Source organism: Austrofundulus limnaeus, unplaced genomic scaffold (genome assembly GCF_001266775.1).
Source record: "Austrofundulus limnaeus strain Quisiro unplaced genomic scaffold, Austrofundulus_limnaeus-1.0 Scaffold118, whole genome shotgun sequence".
In the NCBI taxonomy this organism is placed as follows: Eukaryota; Metazoa; Chordata; class Actinopteri; order Cyprinodontiformes; family Rivulidae; genus Austrofundulus; species Austrofundulus limnaeus.
This window is the reverse complement of record NW_013952520.1, coordinates 1,082,839-1,102,554: the sequence shown is the minus strand read 5'-3', so window position 1 is coordinate 1,102,554 and position 19,716 is coordinate 1,082,839. Positions and strand designations below refer to the sequence as shown.

The window sequence follows — 19,716 nt, the reverse complement described above, 5'->3', positions numbered from 1 at the left end:
TTCTGATCCAGCTGCAGTGTGTTTCAGATGAGTTATTTTATGTATTTATAGTAAATCTCACACAATCAGTGGCGGAGCCAGACGTTTTTCTCATGGGTGGCCAGACTGGGATCACGACCCACACAGTGGTGGCCACGAAAATCACATCACTTTTTCTTCAATTTTTTCAGCAGATCTTTGTATTTTATTCATTTCTTTATGTCCTTATTCAGGCAGTGACTACCTTATAAACATGGGCCAGAACCATTTTAAGAGTGGGGGGACACACTGTTGGGGGGCCTGGGGGTCCTCCTCCAGAAAATTTTGAACAAAACAGATGCCATTTCATGCATTCTGGTGTATTTGACCAAGTTTTTAAACATACTTTTACCTACATTAATAAACACTTGATTTAATAATTATTTCAGAGACAGATTATTCATTAAACTAGTTCCATCATCCTGTTTTAAACTCACCGCTACAGCTGAGATAAGGTTAATTAATGTGACACAATTTATCATATCTAATGACTTTAGGGGGTGTCTTATAATTTTATATTGTTTATTGGTTTATTTTTAATTGTAACACGTATCATTGTGCCAAATAATGATGACTTTCAACTGCATGTTTTAAACTAACAGTAATAACCTTATCCAATGAACAGGTGCAATATTCATGATAACCACCAACAGTGAATTTAGAGGGGTGTTTCACTTTTTATGATTTAGTGATAGGTCTACTCCTAACCAAAAAGGACAGATCATCATGCAGCTTCAGAACATAAAATGACTAAAAAAATAAACATTTGTCACCATAAGTCAGATCACATAGGCATATGTTCTGAATAAAACCATCRCTTCTTCTTCAGTGATAGAGCTTGGTGGTTTTAAACTGTTAAACACTGCCACCAACTGTTCAGGAAGATTATCACACCCCTAAATGTTGTTTCACAGTGGAAGGGTTGTGTACAGCAGGGTGGCCAAAGATTTGTCTGTGGTGGGCATGGCCACCCCTGGCCACCCCCTGGCTCTGCCCCTGCACACAAAACCCTCTTGTTTTAAAATTGGGAGTCATATTCAAAAGATGACAAAATTTGTTTTGAAAGAGAGTCCATAATTAACAGTCTTTGTTTCACTGATGGGCAAAAACGATGTGGTTGCCTTTACATGTTTCCAAATGCTACTGGGGGAATTTTTATTTATTCATTTATTTATTTTGAAAACCAAGGTATCAGACGACTTCCTGCAGTTAGCATGACMCCCTTACATAAAATGAAACATGTCAAAAGGCTTCAGGGCAACTGTTAAGGGGGCAGCCAGTTTAAGTTCATAGTTACAAACAGACAAAGCCATTAACAAATACAGTGACTATAGAAATGATTCACAACAGCTTTTCTGTTTTATTGGGTTCAGGTCAGGCGGCTGACTTGACCAGACTTAAGCCTTCCACTTTTTTCCTGATGAAGTCCTTAGCTTTGTTGGCAGTGAGCTTTGGGTCATTGTCCTACTTCATGATAACATTTCTTCCCATTAGTTTGGATTTTTTATCTTTGCATTTCTTCTCAAATTGGCAGACTAGATGTTTGTGTACACTCCAATTCATTCTGCTGCTGCCATCATCAGTTCCATCATCAATAAATATTAATGAGTCTGTTCCAGAAGCAGCCATGACATCCCCTGCACCATGCTTCAGATCATCAGCAGTTCATATTTCACTGAATGTCGGCCTTTCCATCACTTTGGTAGAGATTAATCTTGGTCACATGCTTTCATAGTTTTGCTCATTTGATAAAAATGGATATGGACAATTATTTTAACAAATCTAAATGTAAATACTAGGAAGTAAAAGCTGAAACTCTTTTTTGCTGGTGTTGCTTATATTTATGATAAACTAAAAATATCTGAAACTAAGACTCTCATGAAGAAAACTGAGGTTTTTATTTATTTATTTATTTATTTTGAGGTTGGTAAAAGGTAAATAAAGACACTTTGGCTATAGCTTTGATTGGTTTTCAGTTATTTGCACAAATATTGCTTTATTTAAGAACTAAAGCAACAAAGGCATGCTGTGCGCATTCAATGGCTAATAAACGCTCAACAATGCAGTCAAGCTCATAAATGTCAGGTGTTTACCTGTACCATGACCCTCAAATGTGGGGTAGAGATAACTGAAGCATAGAGGAGCAAGGACAGGAGGACAGGGAGAGGTGGAGAACTTCTTTCTAAATGTAGAGCGGATTAGGAGATGTTTAATTTTATTTGGAATTTGTCTTCTTTTTTTCCCTTACAGACTCTGAAATCATAATTAAAATAAATTCGAAGTGATGTTTTGAAAAAAAAAAAATTCAAAATTGGCGAGATTGCTCAACATCCATTTACCTTCAAATGAGGGAAAACTCCATGTAATTTAAGGGGTGCTGTTTGTAAAGTTACACAGTCAAAAATTAACAGCACCATGTTGCTTTCTTAGCCTTTCATAAGAAAAAAAGGGGTTTATTTTTCAAAGTCAGAATTCCACAATGTTATTCATAAATTTATAAATATCATAGTTTACAAACTAAATATTTAGATTGCTAATTAGATATTTAATTTGCAAGTTCAATCTTTAGTTTGTAAATATTTAGTTTGGAGCTAAATATTTAGCTTGCTAACTAAAAATGTAGATTTAAAATTAATTATTTTTGGTAAAAATATGACTTTGACAAAAATAAACCCCTATTTTTTTCTGTGTAATTTTACAAACGGCACCCCATAATACACAGACAATCCATACAACTTGAAACGTGTGCTCGCTTCACTTTTGTTTTTGTTCTTGAGTTCCCCCTGCTGGTGATTGGCTGGTRTTGCGTGATGTAATTTGTGCACAGTTTGTTCTGCTAAAGAAATGCTGTATGTTGCAGACTTGTGACCTGTCCAGGGTGTAGCCAACCTCTCACATAATCACTGCACATGTGAATCAGTGAAGGAAAAAGCAGGTAAAGAAAATTAATAGATGGATAGAAATATGTGACAAAGCAAGACGCTGTTCCCAATAAGAGCTTTTATGTTGTTTTCTGCTTTTCATCCTTCAACTGATTTTTATATCATATTTTGTAAAAGTACTTATGCATGCCTATACCTGCAAACAATGTAAAATCTGGCTCTGTCAATGTTTCCTCATATTTTTCCCACATTTGAAACTGGGAAGACTGCACAGGAGCCCTAAATGTATCAGTCCACAGGATCAGCTTCTTGCTAACTCAGCTGGCAGATATGCTAAAAGCTCAGTGAGTTGATGGGATGAACACAGCAGCCTCAGTACACCTACATACGTATGTATGGGAACAGAACATTGTTCACTTGAGAGAACAATGACATTCTAAACATGCATTCTCATGCAAATGCATAAAATTTTATTTATGTTGCTAATATGATGGTCTTTCACACTAGTATAGCATTGTTGAGCAATACTTGTTTCATTTGCTTTTAAAAAATGCATGTTTGTCTAGCCACTACCCTTAAAACCTAAAAGATGAGGCCTTCCTCTTTCTACATGCTCTGCTCTGATGGGTGAGGTACCAACTATTCATAACAATTTGACCAAACATCACTTTAGGTTGGAGAAACAGTTCCTTTAACACTAGTCTAAGGATACTGACTCAATGTCAGTCAACATTTTTTAAATCAAATCAAACTAGGTACCGCATAGCGGTAGCATATAACCCCTGCACGTATGTAAAGCACCAACGAACCAGAATTCAGAACTCAGCAGAACAGATTAATTGTTTTGGGTCGAGGACCGGAGGGGTCGGGGACTCAGTGGTGGGCCCGATGGATAGCCCTTCATCAGAGCTAAGCAACAAATAAAATCTGAAACTGTTGAATAGTTTTTGAGTTCTAAGCATTTTTGAATGTCCAGACATCCCCTTTACAGGTGGAGCCCCCTCCTCAAATATGGGGTCTATCATAAAGCTGTTGGCTGGCTCAGTGTAGGTCGGACTCATCTACAGTCCTGCCAAATTTCATGTTGACCGGTGCTACAGTCGAGCAAAGATCACCGAAAAAATAAAAACAGTAAGAAAACAATATGACCCTCGCTTCACGTGCGGGGGTCATAATAACACAGAAGTCTGCACTTAAACATGTTTTGACTTTTAAAAATTATTTATTCTTATTTGCTTGTTAATCAGATATTACATTTCAGAAACTGACAGGGAAACCGAATCAACGAAAACCCCATTTTTTTACGCCATTTATTTTCCAATATGAGTTTTAGATTAGAAAAACGTGTAAAATTTCTATTCCTAAAAACATTGTTACTGAACAGTCTAAAAACCACAAAAAAGAATCACCGTTTCTGATTAAAGAAACTAATCTGCTACAGCGCTATGTAGAAATCAGAGTTCAAATAGTGTCCGGTAGGATCAAATAGATGGATTTGATTGGTGGGATAAGWGAAGACCAGTGTGGGGGCAGCAGAAGAGACCCTGACTCCTCTGTCCAGTTCACCACCTGAGACTTGTCCCCTTTAAGACTCCATCATGGAGAAACCCATGCCTGTTTTTGCTGAAAACAGTTAATACGTGGCTGATGTCAGTTTAGCCAGTCCAGGCTGTCATCATCGTCTTCATCCCCAAACAGAGGGGTGGGTGGAGGATGGCCCTTCAAACTCTGCACACAAACAGAAAAAAGAAAAAAAAGTCCCGATTTGAGAACAAAAATAAATGTAGGCTCGAGTCGGCAAGCTGAGCACTAAAACAAGTAATTTGACAGCTTGGTCCAAACTCTACAAATCCTTGCTTACTATCTCATCCTCCTCCTCTTCATCAATAAGAGCAGCAGGGGGGTTGGCAGGAGGTGGGCTCTGAAAAAATGGCTCTTGTCCATTCTCCTCGGTCAGACTGAGAGAAGAGCAGAGAGTGGAGAAAAACAACATAAATCACACAAACTTGATTCACAGAGCAACAAACTCATTTCTTCTGAGATCGAGGTACAAATACGCTACAGATTCAGTCAAGTTTGAACAGAATGTATTGACCTTAAAAAGCAGGTGGAGGGGTGAATGGTCTCTCACCAGGTCAGAGTCAAAACTTTTTTACGTGGATCAAAACTAATATTGCCAAGTCCCTGTGTGTTCGTCTGTCTGTTAGTAAAATATCTTTTGGTCAGTGGACAGATTTTAATGCAACTCTGAAAAGTAATCATTGGATGTACATCTACAGCTGATTAACCTTTGGACAAAATTTCAATTAAGACGGCCGAAACAACTTATTTAATTCAGTCAAGACAAAAAAATGACTCACTGAGTCAGATTCACATATTTTGAGCTAAAGTTCTGTGTTTTTAGTTGAAAAGTTATCTTCAGCACATACCGGTACTTTGAATGATAACAAATCTTCCAACATCATGAGTTTATAACAGGATGATCTTAGTTAATATGTCGCAGTATGAGGGCCAAAATTATGACTATTGTGCTAATACAGTGGGGAGATCAAGTATTTGATACACTGTTGATTTTTCAGGTTTTCCCACTTGCAAAGCTTGTAGAWGACTGTAATTTTTATCATAGGTACTCTTCAACTGTGAGTGATGGAATCTAAAACAAAAATCCAGAAAAATACAATGTATGATTTTTAAATAATTAATTTCCATGTTATTGTGTGAAATAAGTATTTGATCATCTATCAACCAGTAAGAATTTTGGCTCTCACAGACATGTTAGTTCTTCTTTAAGAAGCCCTCCTGTTCTCCACTCATTACCTGTATTAACTGCACCTGTTTGAACTCGTTACCTGTATAAAAGACACCTGTCCACACACTCAATCAATCAGACTCCAGCATCTCCACAATGCCCAAGACCAGAGAGCTGTGTAAGGACATCAGGGATGAAATTGTAGACCTGCACAAGGCTGGGATGGGCTACAGGACAATAGGCAAGCAGCTTGGTGAGAAGGCAACAACAGTTGGTGCAATTATTAGAAAATGGAAGAAATACAAAATAACGGAAAATCTCCCTCGGTCTGGGGCGCCATGCAAGGTCTCACCTCGTGGAGCATCATTGATCTTGAGGAAGGTGAGGAATGAGCCCAGAACTACACGGCAGGACCTGGTCAATGACCTGAATATGTGGGAAGGATGGATGGGGCCATGTATGGTGAGATTTTGGCAACAACCTCCTTCCCTCAGTAAGAGCACTGAAGATGGGTCGTGGCTGGGTCTTCCAGCATGATAACGACCCAAAACACACAGCCAGGGCAACTAAAGAGTGGCTCCGTAGGAAACATCTTAAGGTCCTGGAGTGGCCTAGCCAGTCTCCAGACCTGAATCCAATAGAAAATCTTTGGAGGGAGCTTAAAGTCCGTGTGGCCCAGCGACAGCCCCGAAACCTGAAGGCTCTGGAGGAGATCTGTATGGAGGAGTGGGCCAAAATCCCTGCTGCAGTGTGTGCAAACCTGGTCAAGAACTACAGGAAATGTCTGATCTCCGTAATTGCAAACAAAGGTTTCTGTACCAAATATTAAGTTTAATTTTTCTGGTGTATCAAATACTTATTTCACACAATAAAATGGAAATTAATTATTTAAAAATCATACATTGTATTTTTCTGGATTTTTGTTTTAGATTCCATCACTCACAGTTGAAGAGTACCTATGATAAAAATTACAATCTTCAAGCTTTGCAAGTGGGAAAACCTGAAAAATCAACAGTGTATCAAATACTTGTTCTCCCCACTGTATATTGCCTTATATGTATTAGGTCGGAGCTAGCGCGACAAACTAACAGGCTAAACTGAGGTTCTTCTTCCATGAAGCAGCTCTGTTGTCCTCCATCCATATTTTCAGTTACAGCTGAGTCATTTCTACCTTCTCCTCTCTGTCAACGCTCTCTGGTTTCATTTAAAAGAGTTGATCATCAAATATTGTCCAAGATTAACCTTCAGGATGGACATAGCTCACTCACACAGAGGACCTATCCACGTCGTCATTTACCCAGAATGCTTTGTGTGTAAATAAAATGGCCCCGTCTATGTTAAAATATATTTTAAAAAATTTACAAAACTAAACAGCCTACAGTATTTTTACAGTCTTTATTTTACAGTTAAAATAAATGTTTATCAAATACAGTCTAATGTTCCAACTAATCATGGATCCCTTTATAATTGTTCTCTTCTCATACAGCAGGACTCAAACAATGATGATGATCTGGGGAAAATATATTATCATCTACATCAACAGTCTAACTGGAAACACTCTAGTCAGGGTTAGTTCTGCTCAGGGTCCGTGTAAGAATTCCTACCCAACCATTCAAATTCTGACTGCATTATTGTTTTGACTTCACCTCAGAGCTGCCGAGAAGATGGAACAGTTCAAATAAGGCCTGCCTCGCTCCATCCTTCCCTACAGGAATCAGCTCAGTTTGGGCTTATTCCACTGAACATTTATGAAATCTGAGTCCACCAACAGATGACTCACCTGGTGTCCTCTTCAGAACTGTTCTGAGGAGCAACGGGTGGTGGAGGTGGGTTTACTGGTGGTCCAAAGGTTTTCTGAGAAGCAGCAGTTATTTCTCCTTTGTTCTCTGTTTCTTCAAAACTCTTAACATCTACCTCAGTGCTCACTGTACTGTATGTTTCCTGACCATCGCTGAGCTGTGGACTCTTCTCAGGTTCATCATCGGGATCCTCAGATTTGAGGGAAACACTTTCTGTAGAGTTGTCAGGAGCAGAGGCTTGTTCTTGCTCACAGTCCACACCTGTTGTTGTATCTTGTGATGGGATGTGAGACGTTAAAACTGGGTGAGAATCAGAAACCTCTGCCTGACCTGCTGCCTCTGACTCTGTCACAGCCTCCTCTTCTTCTTTTACTTCCTCCATCACCTGGGCCTCACTGACTTGATGAGAATCGGAGTCAGCCATGTCTTTCTCATCCTGCTTGTCCTCCTCTTCGTTCACTTCTCTCTTTCCATTAACATGTTCGTGATGAAATGTGTTCTCACTTTGCTTCACATCCTCAGGTCCTTCTTCCTCTTCTTCCTCCTCCTTGGCAGCTGGTCTGTGAGTGGATCTGTCTGTGTCATTGAGCAACTGCAGAGTGACATTCTGACAAACAACAAATATGACCCAGTGAGTGTCATCTGCCATCACGCGGAATATAAACATTTTTACAAGGCGTGTTTAGATGGTTTTAATACAGAGGAACTAGTGACCTTAATAGTAGCGACTATGACCTGCAGCACCGCCTGGCCACTGTAAGATTCACTGAGATTGAACTCTGCTCGCAGAGAACGAAACACTCCATTCATCACCCGCTTCACCTGCAACAACACATAACATGTCCTCCAACAGACATCTGAAGATGGAAAGACAGATGTTGGAACAAACTGCACACGGACTTGTTACCTCTGCTGCAGTGTCTCCTGAGCTCTCGGAGTTTTCCACTTGCCTCTGCAGCTCAGCCACTCTTCTCTCCAGTTCCTGCCTTACAGCAGTCGTCTGTTGCTCCAAGGCAAAGTACTGGAAGAGAATTCATAATCAGAGTCACAACGCGAGGAGTTTGTCAGCATTTTTCAGACAACATGCAAACCATGAAGCCTTGTGGCAACAACATGGTTTCCTTAGGATTAGTGTCCATTTTAACAGCACGTTATTACAACAGTCCTGGGGTGTAATGGTACACCTGAATCAAGGTTTGGTACGTGCCTCGGTCTCAAGGTCACAGGATAAAGAAACAAAAACCAAATACACTGCCTGGCCAAAGAAAAAGGTCTCATACTAATATTAGGTTGAACCACATTTAACTTTGATTACAGCACACATTCACTGTGGCATTGTTTGAATGAGCTTCCTAGACCGGACCAACTGCAGCAACCAATCATAGCCCCCCCCACACAGGCTGTACAGTAGACATGATGGGAGCATCCTCAAAGACGATGGGTCCACTATCCTTCCAGTTTTTAATGTGTTGGGCAGTTCTTAACTCAGTTTTAGTAGTTTCTACAATCTCTTAGATGTTTTCTCTGCAATGATTTGACTCTTCTCAAACAGACTGACATCTTCTCCACGACCACAGGACGTGTCTTTGGTTGTTTAAGAAATGAGAAACAACTCATTGAACCAGTTGGGTTCAATAACTTGTTGCTGAAAGATAATCAGCCCTGCAGTGATTATCCAACAGGAGGCTCGTACCTGTTTGCTTAGTTAAATCCAGGTGGAGACTTATTTATTGGGCAGGCAGTGTACTAATTATTTCATTTAATTTTTTTCCCAACAGAAAATAAACATCCCAGATCCAGAGATGGAACAACAACTCACCATTACTGGAATGAATCTAAGAATGAGTCATGTACAATCAGATAAAACCATTAGTGCATTTCTTTATTCATCCAATTTTATCTAAACAGTGTCCTTCAAACCATGTGGAGACAAAAAGCTTGATGAATTATAAAACTGAAATGTATTTTTCTTTTAGTAGATAAGCAGCTTTAAAAGGTGCTGCACCTAATACCTTGAAACCTATTTGTGTATATGTTGTGTGTTGCACGGAGCGAAGCTTGCCACTGAGCGGGCTGTCTGTTGGTAGACAGCAGGATAGCACCTTGATGCACACATGCTAACTCCTGTACATCATACACTCACCGGCCACTTTATTAGGTACACCTGTCCAACTGCTTGTTAACACTTAATTTCTAATCAGCCAATCACATGGCAGCAACTCAGTGCATTTAGGCATGTAGACATGGTCAAGACAATCTCCTGCAGTTCAAACCGAGCATCAGTATGGGGAAGAAAGGTGATTTGAGTGCCTTTGAACGTGGCATGGTTGTTGGTGCCAGAAGGGCTGGTCTGAGTATTTCAGAAACTGCTGATCTACTGGGATTTTCACGCACAACCATCTCTAGGGTTTACAGAGAATGGTCCGAAAAAGAAAAAACATCCAGTGAGCGGCAGTCCTGTGGGCGGAAATGCCTTGTTGATGCCAGAGGTCAGAGGAGAATGGGCAGACTGGTTTGAGCTGATAGAAAGGCAACAGTGACTCAAATAACCACCAGTTACAACCAAGGTAGGCAGAAGAGCATCTCTGAACACACAACATGTCGAACTTTGAGGCAGATGGGCTTCAGCAGCAGAAGACCACACCGGGTGCCACTCCTTTCAGCTAAGAACAGGAAACTGAGGCTACAATTTGCACAAGCTCATCGAAATTGGACAAGAGAAGATTGGAAAAACGTTGCCTGGTCTGATGAATCTCGATTTCTGCTGCGACATTCGGATGGTAGGGTCAGAATTTGGCGTCAACAACATGAAAGCATGGATCCATCCTGCATTGTATCAACGGTTCAGGCTGVTGGTGGTGGTGTCATGGTGTGGGGAATCTTTTCTTGGCACTCTTTGGGCCCCTTGGTACCAATTGAGCATYGTTGCAACGCCACAGCCTACCTGAGTATTGTTGCTGACCATGTCCATCCCTTTATGATCACAATGTACCCAACATCTGATGGCTACTTTCAGCAGGATAATGCGCCATGTCATAAAGCTGGAATCATCTCAGACTGGTTTCTTGAACATGACAATGAGTTCACTGTACTCAAATGGCCTCCACAGTCACCAGATCTCAATCCAATAGAGCATCTTTGGGATGTGGTGGAACGGGAGATTCGCATCATGGATGTGCAGCCGACAAATCTGCGGCAACTGTGTGATGCCATCATGTCAATATGGACCAAAATCTCTGAGAAATGCTTCCAGCACCTTGTTGAATCTATGCCACGAAGAATTGAGGCAGTTCTGAAGGCAAAAGGGGGTCCAACCCGTTACTAGCGTGGTGTACCTAATAAAGTGGCCGGTGAGTGTACATCTTAATGATCGATACTCACTGAGAAGTTTGTGTGTCCGCAAAGAGAGAGATCAGCTAGTACTCTGTCTGAGGAGGTATGTGACGAGCCCCAGCTGCCACAGTGTGGCCTACTAACTGTGTTTCCATCAAGGTACTGCAATTAGAGGTACCAAAAGTCACATAGTCACCTGGTCCATATACTGTACACTGCCTGACCAAAAAAAAGGTCACACACTCTAATATTTGGTTGGACCACCAATATGTTTGATTACGACACACATTCTCTGTGTCATTGTTTGGATAAGCTTCTTCATTGTCACCAGATTTATCTCCATCCAGTGTTACATTAATGTTACACCAAGATCTTTCATTGATGATGGTAGAGTCTGACCTTCTCCAGCACATCCCAAAGATTCTCAGTGGACTCTGTAGAGCCAATCCATGTGTGAAAATGATGTCTCATGCTCCCTGAACCACTCTGTCACAATTCCAGCCCAATGAATCCTGGCATTGTCATCTTGGAATATGTCCGTGCCATCAGGGAAGAAGCAATCATCGATGGAATAACCTGGTCATTCAGTATATTCAGGTCAGCTGACCTCATTCTTTGAGCACAGACTGTTGCTGAACCAAGACCTGACCACCTGCAGCAACCACACATCTTAGACCTTAGTTAAATACAGGTGAACACTTTCTTTTGCCAGGCAGTGTATAAAGGAGCTTCCATTCCATACATGGCAGATGCGGCAGGCGTGTGGGAAGTGTGAGCGGCATGAAAGCGTGGGTCGTGTGCAGCTGTGGGCCAGGGACAACCAGTCCATGCTTGAAAGAAACCATGACAGAGGGTCAGATGCTGGATCAGCAGTTCCGGCTATGCCAGCATGTCTGGGCTGCTGTTATGGTCTTTAGAGCCGGGCCGTAACAAGGTGGTCAGAAAGCCATGCACTCTGCCCACAGACAGCACACAGGTCACAAAGGAGCTGGTGCCTATCTAGAAAAGTCTCTGTATGAGAGGCAGGGTACAGGACAGGTTGCTGAGAGCTGCAGAGGTCCCATTGACAGTTACAGGAATCGTTTGATTGCAGTGATCACCTCAACAGGTTGTGCAACAAAATATTAAGTAAAGGATCCCATCATTTCTGTCCAGGGCTGTTTTTTAATTCTGTTGAAGCCTGGTTGAAAAACAATGACTGAATTTCATTTGTTAATTTTCATTAAAATGATTTATTATTACTTTTGTCAAATTCAAGTTCTTTCTGTGACCATTGTGGATTTTTCTTCATTAAACGAGGAGTAGCAACAATTTTGTCCACGTGTGTGAGTTTAGAACTGTTTTTAGAAGTATCACGTTAGGATTCTAGACATTTGAAAAAGTAGCTATTTAGTCTGTTCTAGGTCATATGGCCACAGTGCATACTGCTTGAAGATGGCCTGCTTTTTACACTGAAGAAAATCTGTCATTCAGTTCACAGTTGTCAGCAATAATCAGAAAAGGCAGATGTTCAAGAAAATAAAAGTATAAAAACTAAAAATTAAATCATATTCTGTTTACAAGTAGTTTTAAAGAAAGATATAAGTTTCTTATCTGTTTATTCTAATTTGACGTATAGAAAAGTAATTATTCAACATACTTTTTCTTGAAGTGCTTGCAGGTCCTCACTCTGCTTTCTGTGCTGCAGCAAATGATCTTCTGATCCTCTCGACTGCTTCAGCTGTGGATAAAGAGATATCTTTAACAAAAGCACATAATGAGACATTTTCTTCTTGTTTCATGAAGGGTTGAGCATAGCTGGCAATGTTTTTTAAGCAAATTGAAGATTTTCCTGTTTGGTTGGGCTTTTAGATTAATTTAGTTTTCATAGTTATTTATTCACAAAGTCCTATGTTCATTTTATTTAAATAGTTTGAGTAGATGTGTAATTCTGACTTAATAAAATAGATAATTAAAACGAATTGTGAGGTGCTTAAGAGTCCCATTCAGTGAGTGTGTGTGGATGCACATTTGCTACATCATGAGGACCATTTTCCAGACAAACACAGCCTTGTGATGACCCAACACTCATTATGGGACCATACCTTGTCTCCACAGGAATAGAGGTATAGGTTTATGGTTTTGGACGGAGGGATTAGTTTTGAATTTAGGCTAGGTTTAGTGTTAGCTGTGTACTGGGGAGGTCAGGTTTAGGGTTAAGGGTCAGGGTTAGGCTATTGACCCTTTGCACATGACGTCACGCGCCTCAGAAGACCGCCTCTTTTTTCCATGTTGGATGGCAGAAACAGACATGCGTCTATAAGCTACTATTGAGCTAGAGGAGAATCAGGCAGTTGGTAGCCTAATATCATTCTTTCCTCCTGTTGATTTAGCTGTAAAAATGGTGTTCAGCTGCTGCGCAGTCGGCTGCAGAAACAGACAAGGAAACAAACCAAACTTGTCCTTTTATCGTAGTCTTAAGCTGCTGCGCAGTCGGTCGGATCTGGAGACTCTCTGGTTAACCGGACCGGAGTGTCTCTCCTGTTTCGGACCGAGCAGTAATGGGCTGAAGACGCAGCGCTGCTGGTTCTAAAATATTATAATCTCTCCGTCTGCCCACCTGCAGCACTTCGTGTCATAGTGAAGACATAAACAACAGTGATAACTGGAAATATAGTTGTTTTTACTCAATGTTGAATCAGTGTTGTTGAGTGAAAGGTGGAGAAGCTTTTATTTATTTTTTCCGCATTGATGGAGTAAACACCAGTTGCTCATTCAGGTGGTCATAAAATCAGACCAGCTGATCGTCAAAGCTGTTCATCTTTTTAATTTAACTGGGAATGGATCATTTCAGCTAAAAATTAAACAGAAAGAAGTGCAGCTCGGAGCGCTGTTGTACCTGGAGCTACATGAAGAGAAGCTACTAGCTTGTTAGCTTGCTAGCATGCTAGCTGTCGTCGGCTCTAAAAACCAGCCGTCCGTACCGCTATGAACCAGTCAAACAGAGTGGAGAAAGCACTGCTCAGAAAGATCTGATGAAGAAAATAAGTAAGAAAGCGTCTCTGACTGGATTCATAAGGTCTGATGCTAACGGTAGTATATCTGCTCAGTGGGATCTCAGGAAGCAGACGCAATGTAACACAAGCGTCAGACAGAGGTCGCTTTGAAAAACATCTAGAATAACGTATGGAATCAGCAAATAAAAATACATTAGCATTAACAAGCAAGTCTTACCTTGGCCATTATGAGAACCTAACAAACACGTCTGGAGGGAGAAGATATGGGTCTATTTCTAAGCTAGCTATGTCCAACTTCTGTAAATAACACTGTCTGTGAGCCCCAACTAGGTGTGCGACTTCCACAGAAAAATTATCTAAACTTTAACAAGTAGAAACCATGGCAAAAAAACAGCTTCAAAAAACAATCACTGCCATTCAATTCAATACACTGCTCTGTGTCTTCTGCCGTCTGACATGCCAGTATCACGTGGGTGCAAAGGGTCAATAGAAAAGACGGGAAAATGAAGGAATGGAATGGAAGTAATTGCAAAGTCCCCATGAGGAGATAAAAACCATTGTGTCTGTGYGTTTATGAAGGCTACCTGGTCTACCTTGTCTTGTAGTTGCGTTAACTTGTTCTGAAGAATGTCTTTCTGCTCTGTTACTTCAGACAGTTCTCTGCGATGCTGCTCTTTAGCTGAAACCAGTAAGTGCTCTGATGACTTCTTCCACTCTGCTTCAAGCTCTGCCTGCAGCTGAGACAACTACAGCACAAACAGAAGGCTCAAGATGAATACAGCCATAAAATGGCCTTTCTGCAGGTACTTCCACTGTTGTAAACATTACCCCACCTGTTCAGACGCAGCGTTATCATTGCTGGTCCTGGCCTTTCGAAGCTGAGCTCGGACATTGTCCAGTTCCTGCTGGCTGCTCTTCCGTAGCTCCTCCACCTCCTCATCTCGTTGTTTACGCTCTTCTTGCCATTTCTTCTTCCTTTCTGAAAGTGCCTGTTCAGGTGAAAAGATACAGAACTATCTCTTATCTAGGACTTCTATTTTTTTTAATCTTGTACTTGTTTTTATGATTTACACACAGTTTATTCAACATAATTATGTCTTAGACAAAAACAAAATCTAAAATAATTCAAACTCACATGTTCTAGGTTTGCTTTGTCGGCTTTCAGGTCCTGTAGCTCTTCCTCCAAAGTGTTAACTTTTAGCTCCACCTCTTTGCGCCTTTGTTTCTCTGAGCGGTACTGAGTCTGAGCCCGTTCTGCTGCCTCTTTCACTTCTGAAAGTCAGTAATACAAAACTGCTAGACAAGTGCTTTCCACAGTCACCTAACATGCAGCACGCTCCTGTTACTTTGTTTATTAAACTCTCAGAAAAACATTATACTGTCAAATTTAAAGGAAAAAAAGGTTTCTCTCCAAAAAGAACAACTCTTGATGAGTTGGTCAGGTTCAGTGAGTTATCAAGCTCCAAAATAAGAGATGTGTAGATGAAGCCTTGTGAAGGTTTTGAGGCTTTGTCTTGAGTGTGCTAAAGAAAGATTCAAAAGCTTTTAAAAGGGACATATCATGCTGAAGGAACGTTTGTAACTGATAAACTGAATGTTAGATGCAAGTCTTGTATTTTTATACATTCTGATCATTGCAATCATATGGTTTAAAACAAAGAATGAGACTTTGTGTATTATCAATGTGTTCTTACTGTCTGCATGACAAAGTTTGTTACGTTCTAACGTCTGACGTAAAAGGTCCCACCTTCAGGGGTGTAACCAGAAGTAAGAGGAAGTTTTTTGTTAGCTTTGTGAAGTCTCTTCTTTAGATTCAGCCTGGGACAGATGCTGCTCCCGAGAGTTTATTTGTGTTCTGATAAGGCGCCAAGGCCTTCTGGCTGACAGAAGCCTGACTGCTGCACTCCTGAGGAGCTGATTGAAGACAAGAATAAAGGTTTTAAAGACATTCAACTGGTTGTCTGCTATATTATCGATTTCCATTTATTGATCACAAATGTCCTTCAATGCTTTCAAATCCTACCTTTTCACATTTAAGGCCTGCTTACACGAGTCCAGTCTCTGGAAATGTAGGTATTTTATGTTTATTGGGGCAATATTAGCCTGGTTTAAACCAGACCGTCCTTCACTTTGCTTCGTACAAGGGTCTGGACTTGATGCATAGAGAATCGATTTCTTGCAGGAGGCGTGGCCTCTGCTGAAGTTTAAAATGATTGGATCCGTTGGCTGCGACGTATGTCGCTGTGACGGAGGCTAAGCTATGAAGTTAACCGGAAATCGCATGTGCTGTAAACAACCCTACTGAGAGGAGAGAAGTACCGAGCCGAACGAGACGACTGTAAATGAGAGCTGCTGCTTTGTCAGACAAATTTAATTTAATTTGGAAGCCTTATCAACACAGACTGGCTTCATTCACTTCCTCCACTGCCGTATGCTAAAATAACTAGCAGACACTGCGCAGAAAGTCGACGTTCTGTTCTCTGATTGGCCCGGCTAAAAATCTGCCAGCGAAATCCTTGTCAATGGGAGAAGTCCCAGACGGACAGTGAAGGGAAACTAGAACTGAGCGGGGCTGCGTAGGAAGGCAAGGGCCAGGCTAGGACAATATGGAACTGCTGCATTAATGTGCCAGGCCGGGTTGCCAAATGATACACAGTAACGCGCTTTACTGTTCCTTTAAAATTATTATATTTTGAGTCAAAACAGCTGATCTGCTGGACATAACTGTGATAATACAGCCACTGATCGGTGCATGAGTGAGACCGGCATCAGGGTTGCCAGATAAAAACACCAAACACAACACACACCTTATCTTACAACATCCTCACTCAGCATAGATGAATGAGTGAGTCACACAGCATATCAGCTATATGGCCATTTTTGTAGTTTCATATCAGAGATACAACTTCTTATTTACAAACTGATTAAAAGATGTCAACAACAGAACACTTGTTCATCAAGCCTTACATGTTTGAGTCAGAGTCTGACCCAGAGCGAGGGGGCAAAGAAGACAATAAAAGTGCAGTGCAGTGGACTCCCAAAATTGATAAGCTGGAAGTCCATGACCTTTCCTAGCAGTTCCACAGCAAACGCTGTGATGTTATCGTTCAAAATATGTAAAGGATCAGAGAAATCTTAACGGACTGAAAAATATGGCCCAAACAGAATATAAAAATATCCACGCAGCACTGAGAGAGACTAAATTCTAATTTTCTGCCTCCTAGAGACTCCAAGTACACAACAAAATGTATTTAGGGCAAAAAAGTTGGTTTAGTACATGTCCCCTTTAAAACCAGACCCCCATTAGTGACATCTGGTGGTCAGCAGCATTTATAACAAACCACACATTTCCAAATGATTCTCACATCTTGCTGATTCCAGTTCCTACACAGAGGCAAATTCATTCTTAAGCAGTTCGGTCTATTCTGTCTTTGCATTCTGAGAATAATCATCTATACATGACAGTGTAATCAACATTATAAAATTTAAATGTACAAATAAAGTGTTTAAATGTGACATCAACACCACATAATGTATTTGTTAAATTATCGGAAGTCAAATCGTCAACGCAGTATTAAGCACTGTCAGTGCACATCGCAGGTTTTCCTAACATCGTGCAGCCATCGATCACTTGGTCACAAACAATCAAAAATTCTTGAAACTGCAACAAATAATAGGTTTTCTTGCAGTTTTGAGTGACCAACTAGTCTGCAGCAGTAGATATTAGTTTTAGCTTTGAAGAACCCGTGGGGTTCTTTGTGAAGAGATCCTACTGTGACCCGATGTCACGACATGCTCAGAGTTCTCCAAACCTTCCAGCTGTGTTTCCAGGGCCGTGACGCGTTGGCTGTGGCTTTCGCCCTCTTGCAGTGCTGAATTAAGTTTGTTTTGCAGCTCTGCAGCTTTTTGCTGGTGAGCTGAAGCTTCAAGCTGCAACTGAGACACTCTGGCTGTGGATGAAGCCAGCTCCTCCGTCAAATGAACCTGTTAGAGAGGGAGGAGAACAGCAGAGGGAGGGTGAAATAAGGAGAGGCATGTGTGGTTGTCGACATTCAAGTAAAAGCATCACAGAGATACTGTATAACGTGGTGACAAGCCTGGATGAGAGGCTACTGGTGATACTGATGTGAGCAGCATGGTCCTGTGGGATAAAAATGACCAGTGTCATCTGATGAGATATAAAAAAAACTCAACAAAATGGAAAGAAAGGTTAGCTGAAATGATTAAGTGTGATATGAAGATGATCCAGTGACTTTTAATAAACAGGGATCAAATAGCTGGTATTAGATGTATCTGTGCAAACCAGATCACACTTACTCACACAGAACATATTTAAGTAAAAACATTTAACAGGAAGGGATAAATTTAAAAAATTTCTTTCCTCTAACAATTACCCATCCTGTTCATTAACCTTGAGTACACCTGCACACACGTGGTGTAAAACTCAACACGTAATCTTTTGAATATGTTTTATATATTCTTGGTGTATTTTGCAAATACTAGTTGAGCCCAGTCTGGTGGCAGAACACAGAACAAAGAGGCTCACCTGGCCAGAGCCAAGGTCCAGTGGCAGAGCATGCTGGGAAGAGAGAGCAGGAAATTCTACTTTTTCTTCTGACAGAGAGGGGCTGGCAAAGAGCAGCATCAACAGAGAGACAGTAAAGGATTTGATAAACACCAGCACAAGCCCCACAGCTGCAGCTAATCAAATCTTCTACACAGCTCAATACAGACGTGAGATGGATGTGATTATCAACCAGATATTACAGGTAAAAAAACAAACAAAAAAACAGTTTTATTATGTGAAGTTAAAGTTCTCTTTTGCTAATAAAGTTTTTAAAGTTAACCGGTTTCATTTTCTGCCTTTATTTTCTCTCATCTTTTGAAAGCACACTAGTACCTTTGTTTTCCCAAATGTCTTCACTACTTCCCACTGGTGCAAAGATTCAAACTCTGGCCATACATACGTATATGTTTTTAAACAGCACCAGGCATGCTGGACACACTTTGGCTAATTCAGCCAAAGCAAGAAAGAAACCACGTGGGAGAGAAGCTTCTAGTTGCAGTTAATAGGTCTTAGTATTAAGTTAAAATACATTTTATAACTTTCAGTGCATGTTTTAATGAACAAAACCGATAATAAAAAAAAATACAATTCAATGATTTGCAAATTTTATATGCCCATAATAACACTGCCAGGCCAAAAAAAAAAAGGTCTCATGCTCTAATATTTTGTTGGACCACCTTTAGCTTTTAATATGGCACACATTCAAACAGACTGACATCTTTTCCACAACCACTGGATGTGTCTGTCCACATGGCTGTTGAAGAAATGAGAAGACACTCATTGCTCCAGTTGGAGTTAAATAACTTGCTGCCAGCTAAAGATAATCACTCATGCAGTAATTATCTAATTGGAGGCTCGTTCGTACCTGTTTGCTTAGTTAAATACAGGTGGAGACTTTATTTTGGCCAAGCAATGTAATTCAGAATGTAACATAGAAAAAATTCTAAAATGAAATAGCTCAGGAGTACATCTGTAAATCATTGCCAGAAAATTCAATTTACCATGCTATCTTCAAATCAAAATGTTTGTGAAGCCATAATTTCGTACTTGTTTGAAAGAAAGATGTACTTTAATCCAGGGTATAGGATTGTGGAATGGTCTGAAGGATGATGTTAAAAATGCCAGATCTATGTATATACAGTATTTAAAAAACAGATAAAAGCTAGTTTTTTGAAGGTATATGAAAAGTAAAATGTGAAGCTATATGAATTATTGTTTGGGTTTACACTCACCGGCCACTTTATTAGGTACACCACGCTAGTAACGGGTTGGACCCCCATTTGCCTTTAGAACTGCCTCAATTCTTCGTGGCATAGATTCAACAAGGTGCTAGAAACATTCCTCAGAGATTTTGGTTCATATTGACATGATG

The 19,716-nt window shown here is 40.5% G+C and overlaps 1 protein-coding gene across 1 annotated transcript in view; it reads right to left on the bottom strand.

The window, feature by feature from the left end:
* Window positions 1-4,181: 4,181 nt before the first annotated feature.
* The window catches only part of fkbp15b (FKBP prolyl isomerase family member 15b), a 38,371-nt gene continuing 22,836 nt past the window's right edge, over window positions 4,182-19,716 (bottom strand). The window contains exons 20-30 of the mRNA XM_014014701.1: window positions 18,324-18,356; window positions 17,590-17,761; window positions 14,913-15,049; window positions 14,611-14,766; window positions 14,362-14,523; window positions 12,421-12,501; window positions 8,356-8,469; window positions 8,163-8,270; window positions 7,430-8,055; window positions 4,762-4,858; window positions 4,182-4,628 (exon numbers count right to left, since the gene is read on the bottom strand). Coding sequence (XP_013870155.1) covers window positions 4,551-4,628; window positions 4,762-4,858; window positions 7,430-8,055; window positions 8,163-8,270; window positions 8,356-8,469; window positions 12,421-12,501; window positions 14,362-14,523; window positions 14,611-14,766; window positions 14,913-15,049; window positions 17,590-17,761; window positions 18,324-18,356 — 1,764 coding nt within the window. The 3' untranslated portion in view covers window positions 4,182-4,550. The remainder of the gene's footprint in view (window positions 4,629-4,761; window positions 4,859-7,429; window positions 8,056-8,162; window positions 8,271-8,355; window positions 8,470-12,420; window positions 12,502-14,361; window positions 14,524-14,610; window positions 14,767-14,912; window positions 15,050-17,589; window positions 17,762-18,323; window positions 18,357-19,716) is intronic.